The sequence below is a fragment of the Ursus maritimus genome, unplaced genomic scaffold (genome assembly GCF_017311325.1).
Source record: "Ursus maritimus isolate PB19 unplaced genomic scaffold, ASM1731132v1 scaffold_26, whole genome shotgun sequence".
Taxonomy (NCBI): Eukaryota; Metazoa; Chordata; class Mammalia; order Carnivora; family Ursidae; genus Ursus; species Ursus maritimus.
The window spans coordinates 14,126,095-14,153,406 of record NW_024425119.1 but is presented as its reverse complement, the minus strand read 5'-3'; the positions used below and the strand labels follow the sequence as shown (position 1 = coordinate 14,153,406).

General features: G+C 39.6%; 1 protein-coding gene across 1 annotated transcript; it reads left to right on the top strand.

Moving 5' to 3' along the window:
• Positions 1–811: 811 nt before the first annotated feature.
• WBP11 (WW domain binding protein 11) lies at positions 812–15,511 on the top strand. The gene is made up of 12 exons (XM_008707028.2): positions 812–957; positions 2,502–2,616; positions 3,071–3,102; positions 3,949–4,042; positions 6,561–6,757; positions 7,828–7,961; positions 8,179–8,378; positions 8,775–8,966; positions 11,345–11,446; positions 11,877–12,170; positions 13,176–13,358; positions 14,496–15,511. The coding sequence occupies exons 2-12, from the start codon at positions 2,553–2,555 to the stop codon at positions 14,927–14,929; spliced, it is 1,926 nt and encodes a 641-aa protein (XP_008705250.1). The 5' UTR covers positions 812–957; positions 2,502–2,552; the 3' UTR covers positions 14,930–15,511.
• Positions 15,512–27,312: the final 11,801 nt, after the last annotated feature.

Sequence of the window (27,312 nt, the reverse complement as noted above, 5' to 3'; positions counted from 1 at the left end):
CGGGAAAATATAGGGTAAGAGTCTTAGACAAAGAGTGGACAGAAGAGAAGGATGAAAACTAGACCTGATAGTCAGTATAGACGTATAGTGACATCATAAAGGCCTTCTAGCTGGTGAAAGGACCAAAAGGGAAAAGAAGCCAATATAAAGCAACGTCGCCACTCGTAAATTAAAACTGCGTATGTATTCCCACATTTCCTCCTCAAAAAACTCATTGTAGATTACTGTAGATTAATTTCTTGTAGATGAACAATCTGGGCATCTAACACGGGAACTGATTTATTTGCTCAGGTATACATATGTTCTGTGTGCCTATAAACTTCCAGACGGACATGACGCTAGGAAAGCGCAAGAAGCGCGGTAGCAAGTGTTATTCAGTGATCCATTTTCAAGCAGACACTATCCAAAGAAATCACACTCGCTTACGTCATGAAAAATACAAAATCCAAAAACTAATACAATTGCAGCCTACAGAGACTGCAAAACAGCTCCCTAGCCGGAATCGACCGGTCTCATTCATCCCGTTACACGCAGCTTCCGGAAATTAAGTCAAACTGTCTCGGTCCGAGAGGCAAAGTAGTCTTCTCATCAGCCAATCACCTACCCGACCCGCTTCGTTTGTCTTCTTTCTATTGGCTCAAAGAACTGTCAATGTGGTTGCGGGAACTGGGGGCGGGATCTTAGCAGAGACTCAACCAATTCGGTATTGACTTGGAGCGGAAGAGACTCTGGTCCTGGAGTTCTTGGTTACTCTCTATGGTGCCAGGGCGGAGAAACGCTAAGATCTTGGGCCCTAGGGATAGGAAGTGACGTAAGGATGGCGGAGGGGCGCGAGCTTTCAAGATGGCGGTGGCTGGATGGCTGACCGGCACACCGAGGTGAAGGCCCCTACGGGGTAAAAGAGGCCGAGAATCGTCCCCTCCCCGCTTCTCGCAGTGCCAGGAGTCCAGCAGAAGTGTGAGTGTGCGGAATTGTTTCACTCCGTTTCTTCATCTTTTCCCGTCCTGCCCCGGGCCCGCGCGGTTGCCTCGGGGACGCCAGGCCCCTCTGCCCGGTTCTTCCTCTTCGCGTTTTGGGTGTCCCGGGTCGCGGACCGGGGGATCTTGGAGCCGGGGGCGGTGCGGCTTCCAGCAGTTAAGCTGCTCTTCGCCCGAGTCGGTTAGCGCCGCCTCCTGCCTGTGCTCATTGACCGGTTGCTTTAGATTTGACGTCTTCTTGTACCTCGAGTCAGGGTCAACCGTCGCTATGGTTTCGGCAGTTGCTGCTGCTGTTGCTTTTCTTGGTGGATCTGGGCTCCGTCCCACTGCAGCCTCTTCGGTTCTGTGGCCCGATTTCCCTGTCGTTTCTGCTTTTAGACAAAAAATAGTTTGTGCAGACTAAGGCTCCATTGTCTTCTGTAGAAATTCTCTGTAATTCCTATCTGTTGTTTACTTGTGGGAGAAAAGGGTCAAAACAGGAGCCCGAGGGGAACGGAGAGAGGATAGGAAAAAAGATAACAGGCCGTCAAAGACAGGAGAGCCTGTATTTATACTAATTTTGTTTGTTTCGGCCTCCCTTCTCCCCCACTCCCAGTTTTTCTGAGAAGGAAACCCTGGACAGGGTAAATTAGTTTGCCCCTGGAACAGCTCCGAAGCATGTAGCAGAAATCAAGGCATTTGAACACTTGCTGAAAGAGGCATTAACTAATGAACTTTTCTGACAAAAATCTTCAAGGAAGAGGGAAGGTATCATTAATTGTATGGGCTACTGAAAAATTTACCTCATGCTCTTCCCTTTCACACCCTTTAAAAGTCTACTTTCAAAAGGAAGTAAATTTATCAACTTCATTATTGGGAAGAGTAAATATTAAAAAGTTAAACAATTGAAATAAGAGAGAGAAGTTAATACTAATAAAAAATTTTGACTTGCAAAACATTTTCCCTCAAACACAGTCGTCCCATAAAAAATAGAAATCAGGAGTCAAGTAGGTACTAGTAGAAAAATATGTGTCTTGACATTTTTGTACACTCCTTCGTGTAATACTTTCATTTTTAATATTTGCCCTTTCAGTTATGTTTTAAGCTCTTGACAGTCAAGAATTACATGTGAATTAGAACTAAATTTGAATTAAACAGGCTTAAATTAATGAGTTTTTACTATCTTACAGATGTTGAGAATACATGCGAAGAAAAACCATGGAGAGAGGCAAGGGTGACATTTGTTGTTGAACCCAGATCATTATCCCCATTCCCTTTTTTTTCCTCTTTCACCCTACATGTAAACAAAGGGAGGGTGTAGGAAAAGGACTAATGGCTTTTCATATTCATGGTTTATCCTAAATTGTTGAAGCATTTTCTGATTGATTTTTTTTTTCAATTTCAGAGTCGGTCCATGATCCATTAAAAAAAGTTAATAATCAAAGGAATGCTACTTTTCAAGAGATTGGTAGAAAGAAATTTCATAATATAAAAGAAGAAATTTTGTAACTAGAAGAAGAATAAGCTATTTGTTTGTCTTTGCAGGTTTTTTGTTTTTTTGTTTTAATGAACAAGTAAACCATACAAGTTGTCAACATGGGGCGGAGATCTACGTCATCCACCAAGAGTGGAAAATTTATGAACCCTACAGACCAAGCCCGTAAGTGTCCATTAGCGTGGAATGATAAAGAGGAGTGATAAAAATTGCAAACACTAGAGAATCTATTATGTCTTAACTATAAAATCGGCATTGCTAGGAGTCAGTTGTATAAAGTTATCCAGTGTTGTTTTGGGCACGTGATGAAAGCTTTAAACACGCAAAAAAATTAATACCCATATTTTAAATTTGATTGACTTGCAAAGTAGAATTGGCTTGAAACTTCCTTTTTGTATTTGAAATTTTGGACAGATAAATTTTGAGAAGCTTAAAAAATTCTCAAGATATTGGTTGGCATACTGCTATTGGCATCTAGTGGGTAAGGCCTTAGATGCTGCTTAACATTCTGCAATGCATAGGACAGCCTCCCACATTAATTATTACCTGTATTAAATTGGAGAAAATGCTAGCATTCAAGATTTGAAAGTTTTATATTTTCTCTGTCTCTCTCTTAAAGGAAAAGAAGCCCGGAAGAGAGAATTAAAGAAGGTAGGATTTCAGAAGCATCCTATTAGTCATAAGTGATGTTTGGCACTTCTTATTATTTGGGATTAGTGGATTTCAAAACAACATTTACAATTATTTGTCAGAAAAGATACTTTATGCTTCTTATAACAAATATTAAAATTTAATAAGCAAAAATACTGTACTTGGAAGCTGAACTGGAATAACCTTGCAGATAAGCTCATGATGGTTATCGTAAATTTATATATTTGATTATCTTTCCCACTGAGTTAAATAAATATCTTTGAAAGGAATATTTTTTATATTAAAGCATACTGCTTTGTTAAAAGCTACCGAATTAAATATGATTCTAAATATGATTCTAAATTAAATATGATTTGTGTGTTCATTTTCCTCATTATGTAGCTATTGAGTTTGTGACAAAGTGTTCTCCCAGAATAAGACAGCACTTACTTTTTAGTATCATTCTTTAACACACTCAAAGAATGCAGATCTTTAATAGTTTTTAACTGGGTTTTCCTGTTTCATTGTTAAGCATCAAATCCTGCAAAACTTTTCTTCAATATATAATTTTAGAATTTAGCCTAAAAAAAGATCTTAATTTTTTTGAAGTAATTGCTAAAGATATCACAAAATTAAAAGAAACATTTGCCTAAGAAAGTACACGTACTAAGTAGTGTTTATGTTTTTGTCTGAAGCTGAAACAGTTTTTGAGAGCCAGGAATTACATAGCTTTGGTTATGGTGGTTGAAACAAGTGATCAGAAACCAAGGAGAAGTCCAACTTCAGTTTAAATAGATTCCTGATGCGAATTGAAATAAAAACTCAGGAATGTTCAGTTTCTTGACACAGTGCTCTTTTTTTCCTAAGAACAAAAAACAGCGCATGATGGTACGAGCTGCAGTTTTGAAGATGAAGGATCCCAAACAGATTATCCGGGACATGGAGAAATTGGATGAAATGGGTAAGAATTTATTTTAAAAGGCTAAATCTTAGAGCAGGGCTAGCAGTCTGATACACAGAGGCAGGCAAGCAGGTAGTGATGAAGCAGCACAGGCATAAGAGAAACAAAAGCAGGATGACATTTGGCACTTGGGTTTAGTTTTAGTGTCAGACAAAAATGCAGTGGTGGGGAGAGATTGCACGCTGGGGGTCTCCTCTAGAGTTAGATGAATGCCGTTACTTAGCTTGAACTGGTTACTGAGAGAGACTGAAATCTGGAGTTTTTTGTTTTGTTTTTTTAATGTTGGCAGCTACCATGTAAATCTAAATATTAGGCTACCATGAATTTATGAATTCCCCATTTTTTCCAGTGAGAACATCAGAAATACTTGACCCACCAAGTCAGGTGGTAGAAGAATCATGAAATACTTAAAATCTAATTTTATAGAATATTCTATGTATCATATTGGAATTTCTCCTTTTTTCCACATTTCTTTGAATAATTTTACCCAGTTTCTTTATATGTATCTTCAGTATCACTGCTTTTGTCATAACTGGAATCACACAAGATAAATGCATGTGTTATCTTTCCTTGCATCTATGTTGCTTGAGAATTGTCTGTATGATGCTTCCACTGGAAATTTTATCACAACCCACAAATACCCATTTTTTAGTATTAGAACATGGAATTTTTTTTTTCTGCTTCCTTTTATTTATTTATTTTTGCCTAATGAAATCTTGACAAGTTTTGTTGACAAAAGGTACTCAGTTTAAGTGGTTTGCCAAAAATCAGATAGTAAGTGAAAGAGGTACAGTGGATCTCAATGATACGTTAAATGGGTTAAACAAAAAAATCCAGTAATGTGGGGTTATAGTATGAGAAGCTCTCTTAGGGGCGCCTGGGTGGCTTAGTCGGTTAAGCGCCTGCCTTCAGCTCGGGTCATGATCTCAGGGTCCTGGGATCGAGCCCCACGTTGGGCTTCCTGCTCAGTGAGGAGTGTTATGCACTTAGCCTGGGCAAGAGTTCTGGGTCAGATTGCATGATCCCAAATCTTTCCCAGTTCAGCTCTAACTGATCCCATTTGTTGCCTCTGGTTTATATATTACTGTGGGCAATTGTTATCCCTAGGGTGTCAAGACATTAAATGACTTCAGATTGATTCATGTGGTTTTAAAAGGAGATAATAGTAGTAATGGAGGTTTATTAAGCTCTTGTCTTGCTACACACCAGTTTTTTTCTACATGTTACGACAACTTTTAGGTAGGTGTATTACCCCTATTTTATGGGTGAGGAAACTTAGGCACGGAGATTATATACTTTCCTCAAGGTCATGCTGTTAGGAAGTGGCAGGCTAGGATTAAAACTCAGGCGTTCAACATTTTTATTAATCACACTAAGAATAGTGGGTGGTGTAAGACTACCTTGGGAATAAATCACCAAAGTTAAAGGGAATTAGGGAAGAAGATAATTAAGCTTGTTATCAGTTAAAAAAAAAAAAAGAAGGGAGCACTGTTCATCCGGGCTCTAATTATAATTCATAAACCTTACACAGTTTATAAAACTCACAAACTGGTTTAGGCAGAACAAGTACATACATTGACTCCCATAATTGGGAAACCCCAGAGGGAAGCTCTCCTAGGAAGCACAGGTATCATTATTAAGACTAGTATTCATCTGCCTGGTCTACTCTCTTGTTAGCCTCATTCAGCATATTGCTAATAAACTTGGGATTGGAAGTGGAAAATGGGTGTGGAATTAGTGGGAAACAAGGTCACAGCTTTAGGTTTATTTTCTTCCTCTTGTAAGAGCTTCACTCTCTTACATCCACATTTAAAGTCTCAGAGAAGGATCTGGTTTCAGTTTGGATCATGTGCCAGTTGATCTCTGAGTCAGTCACTGGTGAGGGGAACGGAGGGAGGCAGTTATAATTGACCAGGCAAGCTTGAGAGTCTTGTGCTAATAATCCCTTTTGGGGCAAAAGACCTGAAATGAAGCCCCATGTCAAACACATGGAAAGCGAAAGGATTGTGTGGTAGTTAGGTAAAGAACACCAGTTTGTTCTAAAAATAATTAAGTGGTAAGCTAGACGTCACTGGATATTTTGTGATCACATTTAGTCATCAGATCTTTGCTGTGAAGTAGTTGACGTCCCCATTTTCCAGGTGAAGAAGCTGAAGGTCAGAGAATTCAAGCGCCTAAGATATCAGAATTAAATGACACAGCTCTGTCTGACTGAAGCCTCACGACAACAAGTTGTTAGCATAAAGGGATGAAGATTGATTTTTACAATGGTGAAAATCAATTAATTAGGTGACATTAGACTTTCTTAGAAAAGAAAGTAAAATTAATGGCTATCTTAAAAGTGGTGTTTCAATAAATATCTGTTGCACTTCTTTTTAATAAAATTTAAAATAGTATACCTGGTCTAAATCCCTTTTGAAAGTTTTAGCATATAAGGAAAATTTATTAAATGATAGAGCTGATACCTAAATGAAGTGACTTTTTGTGTTGAATTTCAGTATCTGCTCTTTCCTCTCAGAGTTTAACCCAGTGCAGCAACCGCAGTTAAATGAGAAGGTGCTGAAAGACAAGCGTAAAAAGCTGCGTGAAACCTTTGAACGTATCCTACGGCTCTATGAAAAAGAGAATCCGGATATTTACAAAGAATTGAGAAAGCTAGAAGTAGAATATGAACAGAAGAGGGCTCAACTTAGCCAATATTTTGACGCTGTCAAGGTAATCAAGTTTCTTTAGCGAGATAAACTAAAATGTTGTATTTAGATTTGCTCTTAAAATTGTTAACCGGAGAACTGGTCATGATGAACTTCTTCCTCTTGGCAATTTCTTATCAAACTAAACCTCCTCCTACCCCACGAGCCAGCAAATCTAATGCTGCATATTTATACAAGAGAAATTAATCCATCTGCCAACACAGTAATAGCCAAAAACTAGAAATAGCCCAGATGTCCATTAATAGGATAATGGATAAACAAACTAGTGTATTTATAAAATTGAATGTACTCAGCAATGAAAAGGAATGCTCTGCTGATATTCAAAACAACATGGGATTAAGAAAAAAATTATTAACAGATAAATCTCAAAGCATGTGGAACTTCTTTGATAGGATTCCATTTGTATGAAATTCTAGAGCAGGCAAAACTAATCTATAGATGGAAGCACTTGTCACAGTGGTTGCTTTGGGATAGTGTTGGGGATTGATTGAGAAGAAGTTGTGAGCTATGCGCATTTGTCAAAACTCGGAATTTATACATTTCATTGTGAATTTTGCCTCAAAAATGTAAAAACAAATTGTATCGTTTTTGCAAAGTAGGTAGTATAGGTCCCATTTTACAGATAAGGAAACTAAGGAACTTAGTCATACAGCTAGTATGTGGCAGAAATTCAGCAAAGACTAATTTAGAAACCCAGGCTCTACCACCGGATATATACTATTTCTAAGTTAATTGGTAAGTGCTGTTTATCATCCAGAATATTTAGTAGGGTGGCTTTGGTGCTAGATACTTTAAACAGTTGGATTTCTATAGACAGCAGCTATTTCAAACCATAACCCAAAAGGATGTTAATGGAAGAGAAACAGCTGAGTTTTGTTTCTTTTAGAGGCCATAGAGATTTTTTCCATTCATTGACGGACTTTGGAATTGTTGACAAATACTGGTATTCTTGTTTTTTTTCCTGATACTTACATTAGGTGGAAAGCGAATCCAGATTATGAAACAGCAGATACTGAATTTTAATGGTGAGCGTGTGGATTGCTCTGGTACTATGGAAAGGTTTTTCTGTTTCAGAATGCTCAGCATGTGGAAGTGGAGAGTATCCCCTTGCCAGATATGCCGCATGCTCCTTCCAACATCTTGATCCAGGACATTCCCCTTCCTGGTGCCCAGCCACCCTCCATCCTTAAAAAGACCTCAGCCTATGGGTAAGGAAGTGGTAGCATAATTAAATAACATTTATTAAAAGTACCTTTTAATTGTCCAGTGCCAAAATCATTGCAGTGGGAGTTAAAAGGCAAGTGTGAATGTGATTGGTGCCTCACTTGATTAAACGTGAAGGAAGAAATCCCTTGAAAATATTTTAGAAGAGGAAATAAATATCTCATTACTATGAATGTGATTACTGTGGAATTTTCTTTACAGACCTCCAACACGGGCAGTTTCTATCCTTCCTCTTCTTGGACATGGTGTGCCACGTTTGCCCCCTGGCAGAAAACCTCCTGGTCCTCCCCCTGGTCCGCCACCTCCTCAAGTCTTGCAAATGTATGGCCGGAAAGTGGGCTTTGCCCTAGATCTTCCCCCTCGTAGGCGGGATGAAGACATGTTATATAGCCCGGAACTTGGTAAGGAGTGACTGTTCCTTTTGCTCTTGCAACCTTTCCGCCGTCCTTTTTTTTTGTTGGCCCTGTTTAACATCTGGTTCACCATCCTCGGAACTTGGGAAATAAATGAGGATTACATGGACATCCTAACAAGATGGATAAATCATAGAATTTACCCAAGTAAAAGCAGCGTACGTAAGGAAGTACAGAAATGCTTATTGTGTTTTAAATTAGGCTTTTTTAGAGAAGATTTTGAAACTGTTAGCAAAGGGAAATATTGTCAGACTGTATGAAGAACTCGTATCATATACAGAATCATTTTACGTAATGAAGTTATTCTAAGTTAAATAGCACAATTTTCTGTGCTTTGTTATGCCAGTCATAATACTTGTTTCCTGTTCCCTTCTTCCTTTTCAGCACAACGGGGTCATGATGATGATGTTTCCAGCACTAGTGAAGATGACGGGTATCCTGAGGACATGGATCAAGATAAGCATGACGACAGTACTGATGACAGTGACACTGACAGGTCAGATGGAGAAAGTGAAGGTGATGAATTTGTGCATCGTGATGATAACGAGAGAGACAACAATGAAGAAAAAAAGTCTGGTATGTGCAAATAAACGTTCTGTGGTTTGATCAATAAGTAGCACACAAGTGGAAGGTCTTGATTTATTAATGCATCTATGAGAGTAATTGTGAGCACCTTGAAAGGAAGGATCATAGCTCTCTCCATTTTTATATCAAAAATCTCAGAAGTTCTGGACACATAGTACTCAGTGGACATGTGTGGGTCTGGATAGGAAAGAAAGGAGAATAACCACATAACCATATTGAGAAAGCCATATGCATATTGTTTTTTGATAAGTCTGCTTAAACATTTACATTTGAAGCCATTTAAATTTTCTGTGTTCATTGTGTCTCACATCAACCAGACCATAATTATAATTTAGGTACACCGGCAAGTGGAATCATGATTTAATGGAAGCATCGTAATGTATAATATATGTCCATTTTATTATTATAAAACCAGACTCAGTTATGTGTACCTTTAAAAAGTAGTTATGACATACATCAAGAAAATTTTAAGCGTCATGATAGATACTGAGCAATACAAGGTGTATAATCTTGGTCACACCTCAGTAGTCTTGGTGTTTCTTTTAAGATTGTATTTGTAGGGGCATCTGGGTGACTCAGTGGGTTAAGCATCCATCTCTTGATTTCAGCTCAGGTCATGATCTCAGGGTTGTGGGATCAAGCCCTGTGATGGGCTCTGCGCTCAGTGCGGTCTTCCTCTCTGCCCCTCCCCCTGCTCATGCGTGTGTGTGTGTGTGTGTGTGTGTGTGTGTGTGTGTGCTGTCTCTTAAATAAGATCTTTTCTAAAAAAAAAAAAAAAGTAAATTGTTTTCGTAACCTACAACATATTTATGTGTTTGTATTACCACTGTTGTTCGTATTTGTAACGATGACAAATCTTTGTCCTGATACTTCTTAAGAATCACGGTTGCAAAGCAAAAATCTATCTTAAAGGGGTGATTAGAGGTGGTGATGAAAAATTATAGAGGACTTATGTAGAAACTAGTAGTAGAAAGCAGAAAGACCTTAGAGCCACAGCAGCTTCATTTTTCTCTGGCATTGTGTGATCCTTTGCCTCATTTTTCTCTTTTCTGCCAACTTGTTTCACTTCTGTATACTCATCAGTGTACATCACTGTACGTGTGCTGCAAGTGGCTCTCCTAATTATGATCTGATTTTTATCTAATACTTAAATTGACTTTTTACTATAAGGAATTTTCCTAGACAAAGAATACAAAAGTAAACAAAACTAAAGCCCTGCCCACACGGAACATTGTAAACGTCTACCAACTAAGACTACTCCTAATACTGCACCATTTAGCAAGGTGTTTAATAGCATCTAGTGAATAGCCTGATTTATCAGGTTAAAAAGGTCCCTTCTAGTCTTTTTTACTATAAATATTTTTAAGCATCTGTTGGGGTGTTATTGTGGTTTTTCTTTGTTTATTGTAATGAATTATATTCATGGCATTTCTAATGTTCAACCTTATCTTGCATTTCTGGGACCAACGCTACGTGTTTATGATATGTTTTTCTTTTAAACCATTGTTGGATTCAGTTTGGTTATAAAATTGGCCCTTGAACAACACAGGGATTAGGAGCACTGACCTTTTGCACAATCAAAAATCCACGCATAACTTTTGAGTCCCCCAAAATTTAACTACTAATAGCCTATTGTTGCCCAGAAGTTTAACCATTAACATAAAGGGGCGATTAACACACGTTTTGTATGTTACATGTATTATATACTACATTCTTGAGATAAAGTAAGCTGGGGAAAAGAAAACGATGCTAGGAATTCATAAGGAAAATACAGTTGCTGTACTGTACTGTGTTTATCACAAAAAGTCCACGTGTAAGTGGACCCACTCAGTTCAAACCCCTCTTGTTCAACAGTCAGCTAATTTTATAGTAGGTTAGCTTTGGTATCAAGGTTGTGCCGGTTTCATGAATTCTGGATTGCCTTCCATCTTTTCTGTGCCCTTTTAAAGGAAATTTCTGTAACTTAATGTTTGGCTGAACTTCTTTACAAAATTATTTGTGCCAGGTTAAAAATAGATTTCTAACTACCATTTCAATTTTATATGTTCTGGTCTTATCACTTCTATGGCCAATTTTTGTAATTTATATTCTTCTAGAGAATTGTCTATTATTTTATCTGGGTGTTCAATTTTACTGGCATAAAGATGTTAATAGTATTCTTTAAATATTTGAAATTTATAGATTTTAGATCACAACAGCATATATTTACCACCAGTTGGCACTTCTTATACTTTTATACGGCTGACTCTTCAGCACTTCTGCCAAATAGTGGGCAGCAATCGTATCTAGTGCTTTCTAGTATTGCATAGTAGGCATTTGCTGAATTTTGTTGTTCCTAATCCACCCCATTCTCTCCCTCCACCTCTTAGGTCTGAGTGTAAGATTTGCAGATATGCCTGGAAAATCAAGGAAGAAAAAGAAGAACATGAAGGAGCTGACTCCTCTTCAAGCCATGATGCTTCGAATGGCAGGTAAGACAGGGAAAGAGTAGTGAAATCACCTTTCGGGTATTTCCTCCTACCAGTTCCTTTATGTACATTTTCCCATTTAGTATCTCAGCAACCCTGAAGTAAATAATAAATCCTTGTTTTACAAAACGTAAGGTTTGGAGACATTTGGAGATTAAGCTGCCCAAAGTTACCCAGCTAGTAAGAGGTTAAACTAGCATTTAAACCCAGGTCCACCTTGTGCTAAAGCCGGGGCTTGTGTCACTGTGCTCCACTAGCATGGATGAGTAGAATATTATTTGATTCCTCCATATCCAAGTAGTTTATTGAAGAAGGCTATTTAGTTGTTAATTTTAAGGAAGCACTTAATTGAGCACGTGTCTTCAGGCATCACTATTTTTCAGGCTGTAAAAAATGAATTAACTCTGTTTACCTGGTTTAAATTTTCTTTTAGGTCAGGAAATCCCTGAGGAGGGACGAGAAGTAGAAGAATTTTCAGAGGATGATGACGAGGATGATTCTGATGATTCTGAAGCAGAAAAGCAGTCACAAAAACAGCATAAAGAGGAATCTCTTTCTGATGGCACATCTGCAGCTTCTTCCCAGCAGCAAGCCCCCCCGCAGTCTGTTCCTCCTTCTCAGATCCAAGCACCTCCCATGCCGGGACCGCCTCCTCTTGGACCACCACCGGCTCCACCCTTACGGCCGCCTGGACCACCTACAGGCCTTCCTCCTGGACCACCTCCGGGTAAGTAGGCACTGATACGTTGTGAATAAATAACTAAGTCTGTCTGCCATTGGAGCGATGAAATCATTCCGAAAATACGCTTCATTAGTATTGGTGTTTTGTTTTCTCCTAGCATAAGTCACTAAGAGATAAAGGATCAGTGCGGTGTATTTATTCCTACAGCACTGTTTGCAGTTCATAGTACTTCTGCCAGCCGTCTTCTTCAAAGCTCTTCTCTTTTCAGGGTTCTGTAGTTCTGAGGTTAGCAGGCAGAAACTGGAGTATGAAACTGGGGTATCTTTAGTACTGTTTTTTTTAATATGACAAGTCGACCCAATTCTAAATTGATAGCTAATGGGACTGGGGCACAGTAAATACTAACAGACATCCTTCTTTGGTTGGGAATTGTCGGATGTCAGTCTTTAGAGACAAAAGAGGTCAGTATTAATATAATCTTTGGCGTATAAGAATGAGAAGTTTATTTGAAATTTGAACTTCTTGGCTACTTACGATTTTATAGTCTTTCCTCCTATAGTTGTCCAGTCAGGTTTTCTTCACTTGAGTTCATTCTCTTCTTACTGGTGGTGCAAAGCGCATTACCTGTCTTATGTCATCTTCAGTCATCTTTGCCTATGTCTTCCTGTGTTTCAGGGGGAATCCTTAAAGCACCCTGCTTTATATTCCATTTTCAACTTATTTTGGAACCCATTTAAGAATTATTCTCCTCTTTGTATAGTTTTTAGCCCAGCAGAGCTGTGCTATTAAAAAAAACAAAAAAACAAAAAACTATGCTTTTTGTCAGTACTGGCAAATAAAAAGAAATGATCCATAACAAATCCAATTCCATATCTCTGGTGCTCAGACATTTGTTGAATGAATTCTTCTACCTATGTTTTGATCCGTTTTTGAAGTTACCTAATTTCAAGTTAAAATGCTAAGTCAGACCACACTTGAGTTACCTTTATACCACAGTTACGACTTCATATGTATGTCTCTTACATTAATTTGTCATTTTTCTCTTTTCAGGAGCTCCTCCATTCCTGAGACCACCTGGAATGCCGGGACTCCGAGGGCCTTTACCCCGACTTTTGCCTCCAGGCCCACCACCAGGCCGACCCCCTGGCCCTCCCCCAGGTCCACCTCCAGGTCTCCCTCCTGGCCCTCCTCCTCGGGGACCCCCACCAAGGCTACCTCCCCCTGCACCTCCAGGTGAAGCTTTTGATTTCTAGTACAAAATTTATATATTTCATCTGCTCTAAGACATATTTTCACATTTCAGTATCCTGAAATCAAGGGGAATCATAAAATGATGTTTTTTCATTGATTTTGGCCTAGGTTGAAGTTGAGTTCTTCCACAAGGTATTTGTACTGGATTCTGCCTGTCATATGAGGGACTTTTCCCAGGCAGAGACCACTTTGGATTAAATTCTCTATTTGAGTAGGATGTTCGGGGCCCGGGGGAGGGGGAGGGCGGGATTGTGAAGTCATTCCGTATATTTCCATGTATCTGCATGAGTACAAACTTAAAGTTTGAAATTACAAGGCAGATTTCCTTGTGCTCTTATTACATGTGGTAGGTGTATTTCTGGTTTATTACACTGTCCCAGTTTAATGTGAAGGCCTCCTCCAAAATTCCCCAGCTTCAACTCTCAGTGTTACCTGGAATAATTATGAGTCTGTATAAGCAGTAGTATCTTAAGTTCAGTGAAATTTGGTATTTTATATTTGGTCTTAAAAGTGTCATTTGAAGAAAATTAAATCTGCAGTTCTGGGTAAATGACGACAGTATGTCTGAACCGTCAGAGGACATGAATTCTTTTCCAGTGGTGGTAACATACTGTGATAAGTTACATAAGTTACGTTCACGTCCTCTGCTGGTTAAAATTCCATTTCCGGCCCATTGGGTTACCTTTTTCAGGGGAGGAATGGTGTGGAAATCAGTAAATAATGCATGAGAATCAAACCCTGAACCGTGGCCTGGATAGCATCTGCACTGTACAGCTAGAAGAGGGTCTTAGGCTGTCAAATCTGAAATTGGACAAATTTGAAATCATACTTGAAACCAGTTGGTGTTGTCAGCTTTCTATTTTAAAATAGTACATTACTCAGAAAGGAAGAAAACCTAAATACAGGGGTACAGACTGAAATTGAATATTACTTCATAATAAAATATTCCTTACTATCAAAATGTATTCCTTAGTTTCAGATAGTAAGCAGCATGGTTTCAGCTTATTTTCTGTAAATTGCCAGTTTTTAAAAAATTGTCAAGCTATGTTTTTCACATCCTTTATAATAGTTAAAATGCATTCTTGTAGTCTTCATCTGCCCATTTTCTCGTTCGGTTAGGTATCCCTCCACCTCGTCCCGGCATGATGCGCCCACCTTTGGTGCCTCCACTTGGACCTGCCCCACCTGGGCTTTTCCCACCAGCTCCTTTGCCGAACCCGGGGGTTTTAAGTGCTCCACCCAACTTGATTCAGCGACCCAAGGCGGATGATACAAGTGCGGCCACCATTGAGAAGAAAGCCACAGCAACCATCAGTGCCAAGCCGCAGATCACTAATCCCAAGGCAGAGATTACTCGATTCGTGCCCACTGCGTTGAGGGTACGTCGGGAGAATAAAGGGACCGCTGCTGCTCCCCAAAGAAAGTCCGAGGATGATTCTGCTGTGCCTCTTGCCAAAGCAGCTCCCAAATCTGGTCCGTCTGTTCCTGTCTCGGTGCAGACTAAGGATGATGTTTATGAGGCTTTCATGAAAGAGATGGAAGGGCTCCTGTGACAGCTTTTAATGCCAGCGCAGGTTTCTGTTTGTATCAGTGGTTCGTGGGGAAAAGAGGCTCTTACTAAGCTTAGTGAAAGAGCGACTTTCACTGTCAGGGTATTTTTAAATTTCAGTTCAAGGAATATCCTAAAGTTTAGCCTTGTTCAGAATTTATTGCATATAAGAGAGAATTATTTCATTCAGAATAGATTGGTTATTGAAGCAGTGCTGCTAACATCCATTCCCTTTCATACCACCTTTTCCATCCCATTCGTTCCCCTTCTCCAGTTCTTTGGAAACTTATGATCGGGGGGATATTTGTTACTTGTTTTGATTCTCTTCTTGTGTGCGGTGGCCACTGGAGTAGAGATTTCTGAAAAAACAGTTTATTTTACCCCATCCTGCCTTTTGTGTTTGAGTTATTTTAATATTTTCTTGTAAATATTTTGTAATATTTTAGTGAAATGGATCGCAGTGTCATTTCCTAATACAAAGCAAGATATGTGGGAAGAAAACGTACAATTCTTTGATTAAAATTATTTCCCACTGACCTAAACTTTGAGTGTTTCGTGGAATAAATAAATAAATGTTCTACACCAAGATATCCTCTGTGTTACTGATAATATATAAATGTGATATCTGTGTTATGGGCAGAAAAGAAGCAAGTATTTAAAAATTGTGTTTTAAGGAACTACTATTGTTGGTACACAGTGAGAATCTTATTGAAAATATGGTTAAAACTAAGTTTTAAATTTTAAGGTATAAAGAGAATTATTTTCCTTCAGGATTATCAGATTGGCTTTGGAGAAATCGAGAGGTTATTAATTGCATAGAACATGAGTCTTTTCCTCAAAGATTGTTTACTTTCACAGAGGTTTGTAAGCTGACACTAACTGATGGGAAAAGCTTCTTTTAAACCATGTGTAAATTATTGCAATAGCCAGAGAAGGTTACTTTTACTTTATTGTATTTGTCAGTTGCATAAGCTTTTATTATTAAAAGACATAAAATGAAGAAGAATGCTCAATACTGTTAATTTGCACTGATACCATTTTCTTTAAAAAGTGCTTTAATAACTAATTCAGCTAGCCAGTGAGCCTGGGAAATGATGTTCACAAATATTTTCCCCATTTTAAAGATGAGAGTATTGATGCTAACAGTTTATGTGGATTATCCAGTGGCCCAAAGTGTGAATATTTTATGAACAAAGGTACACACACATGCACAATGAGACAACGTGTGCATTGGGTTTAAACCTCTTCTTACTTCATTGTATCTTAAATACCATTCCATGAATCCCATGTCATCAAAAATTGGTATCCCAAAAGAAATAGTGCAATAACACAATAAGGCTTTTATTTTCTTGCAGCTGATTTCCTTGATGGATTTTTAGATCTCTATTCTGAGATCCTTTGTGTTTGAGACTTTTCTTGGAAATTATTCTTTCAGGTTAAAACAAGTCCTGTCAAAGCAGTCTATAGGTCATTTTGGGTTTTCTTTTTATTTAGTGTGATCATTATAGGCCAGTAAGTGAGTTGAATCTTTTACCATTTAGATGCAGGGGTGGAACACAACCACATCATCATCGAATCAATAGTGTAATTTAAATGTAAACAGTTATTCTTTGGTATTTGGTCTGCAATTTTTTTAATGGTCTTGCTTGAAATTTATATTTTTTCTGAGATTTCTATTTCACATTTATTAAGGAAGCTGTTCACAGTTTATCATAAAGTCATTTCCTAGTATCGCTTGTTTTATTTTCTGAAAAGTCAGTTCGCTGTATTTGCAGGGAAGGTGAATCAGCAGTTCAAAATCTGGGTAGGTGCTGAGTAGGCATTGTTGTCATGATTAGAATTTACATTATGGTTTTCAAAAAATGGTTGGATCACTGCTAAGCTTGATACAAATCTTTAATCAGATAATACGGATCAATACTATTTGCTTCTTAAGGTGGCATTTTATTACACATTAATTGCCCCTTAAAGTCATTTTGAAATTCCTTTTACTCTTTTTCTTGGGCTTTAAGGTATAAAACGTGAATTAAGGATCACCACAACCATACTCTGCCGTGGTGTGGAATCAGCAGAAAGCCCTAGAAGACATCCAAGGTTCTGTTTAGTTTCAGTTCTCATTTGCATATTCTAGTTTGTGCTCTTCGTAAAAGATTGCTTTATTTATACATAGTTGGGAGACATTTTTAAATATTTCTTAAATTTTTCTTTGCTTCAAGTAATTCCTCCGGCCACAAGATGCCACAATACCACCCCATAGGGAACTGCACACTCAATGTTGTCTTCCATTCCAACTGCAGCAGGTCTAATACATGAATGAGTTTGGAGGACAGGCCTTCTTACAGCACTTCTGGAACTCAAAGCTGTCAGCGAGCAGAGCTATAGAGAATGTCTACACACCCAAGCCTGGGTTCAGGAAGGTATAAAGGAGCTGTGGGGAAAGTTTTCTGTTCTTTACACTCCTGGAATTAAGGGCTTTTAGCAAAGGTCAGAGCTAGGACTTCTGTGAGACCAAAATAACTCTCAAGCACAGTTCTCTTATTTCTAAGAACGCCTTTGAGTTTGGCTGTGAAGGGAAGTAGGTAGGACAGGTGGCTAAGGACTGGGTGAGCAGAGGGGTTTTGCTTGATCAGCATGCCCAAGTTCGCTGAGGGTTAATCCCCAGGAGAGGGACGGGTTGGAGAATGAAAGGAGTGACTGATGGAATGAGCTACCTGAAGGCTTGGGGAGGTGTGTCATGAACCATTTATCCTGCAGATAAGTCCCTGAGCGCCTACTGTGAGCTAGGTGCTGGGAAAACTGGCAGGCAAAATCGATGAGGCCCCTACCCTCAGGGTCCTTAGGGAAATTTTAAGACATAAGCATCAATGTCTGTATCACTTCTGTCTCATACCTTGAATACAGTATTTACCAATGCTAATTTTTAAAAAGAATTTATTTTATTTAACCTATGGTAATGAACAGTTTGGAAAAAAATAATCTGACAGCTATTATATGCCATGCGCCATGAAGACATAATTGATATACCTTTATAGTCTTTTTATGTTTTAAAACCCTTTAAAGGTTTTTAAAAAATGGAAATTTTTCTCTGAAGTTTTAAAAATACTAAATATCAACTGATTACCTTAATGGTGCTGCAACCAAATAGAGAAAACATTAAAAAAAAATAATAAGTTCACAAAGAAAAGACCATGGATTCCCCAATACATTGTTTTCTTTGAACTGTTGTCTTATTCAAACATTATTTCCCCTCATTAGGCACTTGAAGCCTAAAAATAAGCTACTATTGCAATTTACCATAATGAATCCTTATTTAGTAAGAATTACCTTGCATTTACAGGAGATAAATAACTGAGAACTAGAAGAGTTAACACTTTAAGAATGCTGTGAGAGGCAAAAAAAAAAAAAGTGTTTTAAGGATTTGTATAGCAGAGGAAAATTAGAATCCAATAGTGTTTATATTCCTAGAATCTCAAGAAAAATTAGAGTCCAAGGAAAAACGGAATTAACTCCATCATTACCACTGTACCCAGGAACCTTGACTCCAATAAAATGGGGAATGAGGTAAAGAAGGTAACAGCCAAAGTTCAGGCAGGGAGAGGGGGAAAACATGAATATAGATAGCTCTGAAATCTTGTCTGATTTTATAAAATACACTACCCACAAATGAAAAGGCCGTGCTATCACGAAAGTTGGACTTTTTTTCTGGGAGTTGATAAAGGTTGCCATATTTAGGGACTTAACTGCAAAACAAAAACCAAAACAAACAACTCCATACCTTCAAGTAATATTTGTCAGCTTTTTCAAGTGATAAGAGAACCAAAATGCAGGCAGAGGACAAATCCGGCATCTCGCATGACTATTCCTATTGCTGAGTAACCCAGGTCACAGGCGGAGCAATTTTAAAATTCGTATTTGTACTCTGAGTTTATTCATAAAATACATGTTCATGAAAAAACTTAAAGTGAACATAAAAAAGTAAAGAATAGCATGAAAATACATTTCTGAAGAAAAATTAGTAGAACAATGCAGTTATTTAAATAGATGCTTTGTGTTCATTCAGTTTTTTATTTTGTATTTTTATTTGTTTCCGCTATTAGACTAGCACAGGGATCAGCAAACTTTCTGTAAAGGGCCAGATGGTAAGGATTTGGGGCTTTGTGAGCCTACAGTCTCTGTCACGACGACTCAATGCCACCTTCGTAGTGTGAGCTCCGTACTGCAGGCAGGTGGCCTGTCACACTCCCTGACCTCAAGGAAAGAACCACAGGACATCAGCTCTGGGAGGTGGCCGTGTGAGGGAGTCTGGGCACTGCCGAAGCCAGAGGCCTGGAGTGTGGTTTCCCTGGTGGGAGGCTGTGGGAAGGTGGTCCCCAGAGCGAGTCGGGGCTGCTGGTCACAGAGAGACCGTGCATTCTGGACACATGGCTGGGGCAGACTGCCACCTGATGTCCTCAGACCTCGCAGCTTACCCACCACTACCGCCAGCAGCTTGAGCCCGGAAGAGCTGTCCCTTCCTCCTGCAAAGTCATTCCAGTGCCTTCTACTGAGAGACTAGCCTGCTTACCAAAATGGAAAAAACGATTAAAGGAATTCTGCCTCTTTTCTTAGAGCAAGTACTGAGGTTGAATGTGGGGCTCAGAGGCAAGAAATTCATAACTGGCGTGTGTGCGCGAAGAGAATCCAGTGTCCTGCCACAACGTACTTAGAAAATTATTAGCACCAGCTCCTTTGACAAAAACAAACGGAGTATTTCTCAAACTCCTTCTGCCAGGTAACTAGTTAGGCACTGTTAGCTTATGTGTACTAGTTAATGATAAAGGGTTTTGGGGGTGGTCATCTTTGTTCTTAAAAAATTGCAAGAGACCCCTGGTTGACTGGCGGTGTCCATGGCAGGAGACGTTAACTAGAATGAAGCTAAGAAGGAGGAGGTAAGCAAAAACTGCTCTGAGATACCCTGACAGTGGTACTCCCCAAAATTCTCCAACGGGTTCTTCCACAATTTCCAGCCTTCTTTGCAGTTAGATTAAACATGGGGCTAGTTCTACTCCAGGGGCTGAAGCAAAGAAGAGTGGGCATGAGTTCCGCATGTTTCTGCATCTGCTGCTGGAAGAGACGAGAGGTAGTTTGGTGTGGCTGGTGAGTGGTAGATAATGACATAATGGCCAACAGGCTGGAATCTCTGTTTTATAGACTTCATTTGAGGTCTACTCTGGTGAAAGCTTCAGGAACACGGGGATCTCATCTGCTCTGCTTGCTTTTGCTAGCACTCTCTGTAGGTCAAGGGTTTTGTGAGGGGGTGACCTTTGTCACGCCAGGCAAGGCCCCGTTACATTCTTCCCCCATGGCAGTGGGCGCCTGCTCACTTTGTGTTTGGATGACTAAGAGCTCTGGCCCTCCAGAGCCCCTCTTGACATATTTCCACTCTGTTCTATCGCCCCGGGAGACTGAATTGTAGAGATTGCATCAGAGCGCCTTCTCTGTCTTTTGGTTTTCACTTGGGCTGGCCAATGAGAAGCAGGATACTGGAGGAAGGGAGGAAAATGAGATCCTGGGAACCAGCATGACTGTCTTAGATTAGCCTCCCTTGATTCTCCCTGTCATGCAGGGCCCCCTCCCCACAACCTTCTCCTACCAGGTCTGGTGAGCACTCTCTCCTTTCACTCCATCAAGCCGAAAGGTGGTCATGGAGCCCAGCTGTCACTAACCCCCTTCCATGTGGTTTCCCTTCTCACTACTCATGTCATTGTAAATAATCCCATTATTACACATTTCTCAAATCACCATATTTGGGCATGCCATCTGTTTCCTGGCAGGATCCCGGCTGATTGAGCTCCTGATTTATTGAATAAATACAAGATTTATGGAATAAGTAAATAATATAGAAAAGAGGGAGACGTCACTGAGCACAGATAACAAATGAGTTAATATCATGAAACTCTCAAGAGCAGCGTTTGGCACATGGGAAGTATCATGCGCTTCCAGAATAACGTTTGTGTTTCAGAATGAGACCGGGGCTGTGATGCAAGGGATAGGCTGGCTGCAGGGTGAAAGACTGGAGCTGGGAGATGCATGAAGACACCCCTCGGCTAGCACAGGAGGGTGAAGGAGAGGAGCTGAAGATCTAGTTCAGAGACAGAAAGCACAACCCTCGATCATCCGAGTGATACAGGGGATGAGGCAGCAAGAGAAATCAGAACTAGTCCCTAGCTGGGGTTGCATGGCAGTGACATGATTCAGGGGACTTACAAAGGGTGTGGTGCTGGGTTATCGGGAAACGCATGAGAACAGCAGCTAACCCTTGCAGAACGTTTGCTGTGTGCCAGGCATTCTTGGAATGCCTTCTGCCTTATGTGCATTCATTTATTCTGTCCTCACGGCCACCGGTGAGGCAGCGACGGTCATTTCCTTCATTTAACGAACGTGTCAATTGAGGCACAGAACGATTAAATAACTTGTGCAGAGTACACAACGGACGGAGCAGGAATTCAGACCTAGGGAGGGGGGAGTAGAACGAAGGGAACTGGGCTAGCTCAGGTTGAGGTCCCTGGGAGAAAACCTCATGGAAACCTGAAATAGGCAATGGAAGTAGGCAGGTAGGGGTATAGATCATCAACATGGACCCAGAGATACAGAAACACAAAAGGGAAAGAGAAAAGCCGCGTAGAAAATATAGGGTAATGATCATAAAAATCGCAGTGATTTACTGAGCCCTTACCACACTCTCGACACCAACTGCTTCATGATGGGCATAGATCTGATTATCCTATTTTTATGCATGAGAAAGCGGACGCTTAACAAGCTTATCAATAAATGTCCAGATTTTTATTGAGTTGAATGTTTTTTTTTCTCTCACCTGAGTTCAAATCAGAACACTGATTTGTATTTGGGTTGGGCCACGGGGAACAGCCTATTGGAAGACAGGAAAGTGAGGTCATGGTATTTACATAATATATACATTTAAATATAAAAAATTATATATAAGTGTATATAAAAATAAGCTGAAATATAAATGTACATTTAACACATCATTTATAATTAGCAATACACAGATTATCATGTTAAAGAAACCAGAACAGTCTTACCCTATACAAAGACACACACATTCAAGATAGAAAGTTCCGTGAGGAACAGGAAAACAAGGGGATGTCGTTAGAGGATCTGGATGTTCGGAGTACGTAAATGAAATACCCAGAGACGGTAGCTCCCTCTTTTGCACGGCGCTTGGACACTGCCAACATTTGTCTTGAGATGTCCTTGTCTCCTTCCACGGCTCAGCAAGCCCTCTTCTGGGTGTCCCATTTTCTCGTTAGCTCTTGAAAAAGGGGGAAGCAGCCCATGACAGCTCGCAATGGGCCTGGACTATCAGCAAGGCCTTGGTGCTGCTAGGAGCTGGCCTGACAGCCACGCCATGCTGTCCTGTGGGACATAAACAATGTCACACATCAACACCAGACAAGGCCATTCCGTGACCGTGAAAAATCAAAACAAAACCAAGACTACTCTGTAATCATGTTCTGAACCCCAAAGCACAAATATTATCTAAACCACAAAAATACCCAAACAGCCCGAAGTGCGTTAGCCCGATTCACCAATTACAGCTATAGTCTCACTTCATTCTTTACACCTTATTAAATGTATTAAGCCACCAAATCATAGACTTACCCCTACCCAGAGCGGCACGCAATCCTAGGCAATGCCCCTAAACCAGTGAACATATACCCAAATCCTGTAATAAATCCTTTCTAACATCCTCTTAGTGAGACACCCCACATCTCTCCACAGTGTGTCTTCCATGCTGCAGAGGGCAAAAAACCCAACTTGTTCAACTACAGGTGTGTTCCTCGTGATGTTTGCTGGAGGGCATAGACACAAATACAGATTCCACTAAAGCTCCCATTGCTCGGACCAAGACTCTCAACTCAATAAGACCGTGCACGTCTGAGACCCCCTGTGATTCTCTCTGGATAAGGTGCGACCTGTTCAGGGCTGGGAGGTAAGTTCATGCTGAATTGTGTTCCTCTGTTTTGTTGAAGCTTCAGTGTTGAGTTAATTTTGTTTCCCTTGGAAGAAGAGCTCTTGGAATTTTTTTGTATTGTCTGATCACATTAGTATTCTTTGATAAAATTTTTTTAAGATTTTATTTATTTATTTGACAGAGAGAGAGAGAGGGAATGAGAGAGCACAAGCAGGGGGAGTGGCAGAGGGAGAGGGAGAAGCAGACTCCCCGCTGAGCAGGGAGCCCAATACAGGGCTTGATCCCAGGACGCTGGGATCATGACCTGAGCCGAAGGCAGATGTTTAACCGACTGAGCCACCCAGGTGCCCCGATGAAATTGTTTTTAGTCTTCTATTCTCTGCTTTCATTGCTTGTTAGCTTGCTTGATATTTCGTGTTGTCCTAAGAGGCAAGTTCCATAGGGAGAGAGTGGACAGAAGTCTGACCAATCTATTTTCGAGCTAACCCCTGAGGGCTGAGGCACTCAGGTCTCTTCAGACCAGCGACCCTAGGACAAACTTGGCTTTGGGTTGCCATTTCTCAATCAGAGAAAGAGTTCTGCCTCACTCTTGTCTTTGTGTCCCTGAGGACTGGTCCATTTAGTCACATCTGTCTGGACCTAGGATCAGGGATGATTGGCCCCTGGCCAAGTTGTGGGCATCGGAAATTACCCATTTTTATAAGCCAGATTATTTCTCTTAGCCGTCACAATCTAAAACTGCACCTCTTCCAGGCCAATCACTTGCTTCCTTCATGTGTTCTCATTTTCACAGGAATTTGTACACCTTGCTCCCTAATAAACACAATATCACCAGGGATATTTTAAAGTTGCAGTTGCTACATGGGCTTTTGGCATGAACAAGTAGTTCATTTGAGAAGTTTCTTCAAAACAGAAAGCAAATAAACCCTCATGAGCAGATTGGTTGGTCTGATTTGTCTTTAAAAAATAGGTCACGTAATATAGGGCTTATCCCTCCTTCGTTTCCATAAATTAGAGTCAAGCAGTATTGGCTTTTTCACAGCATGGCTTGATAAAATTATCAAGGACCTGGGTTACAATCCAAAAGTGCTGTTATTCTCTTTTTTGTATGTGTATGTTAAAATCTCTTTTCAACACTTAAACTTTCTTTCCACTCCTTGTAGAGAAAACAAAATAAAGCTTTACAGTGGTAATTTCACATTTGCCTGAAGCCAGTTGGCTTCTTTTCTTTTCTTTTCTTTTCTTTTCTTTTCTTTTCTTTTCTTTTCTTTCCTTTCCTTTCCTTTCCTTTCCTTTTCTTTTCTTTTTCTTTCTTTCTTTCTTTTTGTTTATTTCTATTCCTCTTAGCTCCATTTCCCTCCCTTGGGAAACTAAACATTAGCTAATTTAAAAAATTTCAATTTGTTTGGGTGAAATTTCTCTCATTTTAAACATTTGAAAATACCTACATTATACTAACTCAAAAGATATGTGCACCCCTATGTTCACTGCAGTATTATTTCCAATAGCTGAGATGTGAAAAAAATTTAAGTGTCCATCAATAGATGAATGAATAAAGAAAAATGTGGTACACACATACACACACGAATATTATTCAGTCATAAAAAAGAATGAAGTCTTTCCATTTTTGACAATATGGATGGACCTAGAGCGTACTACACTAAGTGAAATATGTCAGACAGAGGCAAATACCATATGATCTCATGTATATATGGAATAAGAAAAAAAACACCACCAAGTTCATAGATACCGACCACAGATTGGTGGTTGCCAGAGCTGGGGGTGCATTGGGAGGGTTGGGAAAAATGGGTAAAGAGAGTCAAAGGTACAAACTTCTAGTTATAAAATAATTATGTCATGGGGAGGTAAAGTACAGCATGGTGACTATAGCTAATAATACTGTATTGCATATTTGAAAGCTGCTAAGAGAGTAAATCTCAAAAGTTCTCATCACAAGAAAAAAAAAAACCTGTTAACTATGAATGGTGACAGATGTTAACTAGACTTACTGTGGTGATCATTTTGAAATATACATAAATATTGAGTCATTATGTTATACACCTGAAAATGTTGTATGTCAATTACACCTTAACAAAATTCACTATAACTTTCTACGAATGATACTTATAAGCAATATACCTTCCTTGAGAAAGTAAATTAATTAATTAATTAACTACATTGGTTTTATGAATTAATAAGTCACCACTGTTTCTATAACTTCATTAAAATTTACTTAAATGAAAATTAAAACTTCGATTAAAATTAAAACACATAAAAAACTATTCAACTAAATGGAATGATAATGAAGGACATATTTTTAAAGGGTTCTTTATGAACATTGTTCTCAGCTTTTCAAAAAAAAATGCTCTTTCTGTCACCATATATTCCCCGAGTTTCTGTATGTGCAAAGTGAAATCGCAAAGGGTAAAAGTACGTATCCATCCCAACTCCATTAGTGAGCTGAACCAGCCTGTCAGTGTTTCCTGGATAGGAGCACGCAATAACTTTTAAAGAACATTTTCTAATTATACGGCAAAAAACAAGCAACTTAGGGGGTGTCCAGGGGTGCAGGGATCCAAACACTGAGAAATCTCCATCCTTTGACAGACTCTCTCTCCTCGGGCCATGTCCTCAGTGGTTCCCCTTTCCTCTGTCAGTCCATTAGATCTCATGGATCCCCGAAGCCTCTGTTCGGCTGGGCTGTTTTCTACACCTCCGCTTACGCATCAATACATATATTCTGTGTATGTATATTCCCTCTGGATGCCTACTTTTAGTTATGACTCCCGAATGACCTTATCCCCTAGATTCTCTTACATCCAACTGCAGCCATTGTCCTTTGACTCCTGTGCCTTGGTGCGTGCTGCCTGTCTGCCCAGAACACTCTAGCATGTTAGGCTAACTCGCACACCTAGACGTATCCCAGGTGCCATTCCCCACCAGGCCGAGTGACACAGGTGCCTCCATTCCCTGTTAGTGTAACACCCTGGGCATCTCCCTTTCTTACATGTGGGCTGCTATGTTGTAATCATCTCTTTATTGTAATCATTTTTCTGAACAGCTGGTTATCAATCATAGGTTTTACATATAATATATACTTCCGCTTTTAATTTGTGTGGGTGTACCGTAAGCCATTAATTCCAAACTAGGTCGTCTTTAGGGAAAGGAGAAATGCAAATCAAGGTTTTAACCCGAATGGTTAACAAGCTTTAACCATTTATTACTCTCCTGTTATAGATTGGTTGTGGATGTCTTGTAATTAGTAAAGCAGACATGAAACTTGTTTTTATAGTTTGCTATCAGAAAAGTCACAGGATGGCTAGAATGCCATGTTTTTCTATTTCAGTAGGTCCCAGAATTGTTGCAACCCATTCTAAACCCAGTTGCACATAAAAATAAGAGTAATTACTATTTGCTGAGCATGTTTCTACATGGGAAACACTAGTGCCCTCATTCACATTAACTCAATGAACCCTCTGCAAAATCCACCGATGTAAACTCTACCCTTAAGCCCACTTAATAAATAAAAGTGAGGTTTAAAGAAATTGAGTAACATTTCCAAAACCTAACTAGTAAGGAACAGAGTGGCCTTGAACTTGAGTGTTGTTCCAGAGAGCTGGAGTCCTTAGACACCATGGTATATGACATTCCAAGGGCATTTGTGAAGAGTTTGCATATAGTAAGCCAGGCATCACCAATTATGGGGCCAGACTAAACCTTCTGATTCCGGGCAGACAAAACTAAACAGACCAGTTCTCAGAGACACAAAGACGAGACTGGCCCCACAGGAAAAACAAAGTACAAATCCTGCCCAAGTCACGGCCTGCCACACGAATGGCTTATCTTGGCAGGAAAGAGTATGTGTGTCTATAAATACAACTATGGATTATGAATGTATTAAAAAAATCAGAATTCAGGTCCCACCCAGTTCTGTCCTAAGTCATCTTCTTTGTGGTCTTGTGCTTGAAGAAATATTGTCCTTTTAAATTAACATTCATATGTTGGCAAGAACTATATGTTCATCAAAGATCGCAGGCTGAATTGATCTTGCAGGGGGTATGCATTTTTAACTGCCAATAAATTATTCTGGTTTAAAAATACCCTCAAATCAGAAATGGTGAAAAAGAAATGGTGAGAGACTGATGGAAACTCGCTGCAGAGGAAGGATTTGAGGGGAAACAGAATCCCTGGGGCAGTGGAGATGGTTTGGGGAAGGGGGCAGTCGTTGCACTTTCTATCATGTCTGTCTTGCTCTTCAGATAACAGGGTTAGACAGACAAACTCCTCTGAATTTTCAGATAGAAAGGAAAAATTGCTTTTTTCTTACAAATGTCTTAGTGATCCTTCTTCTTATTTTGCCACCATTTTAGTAATAACCTTTCAGGTGCCCCAAATCTTGTAGGAAATTAAGA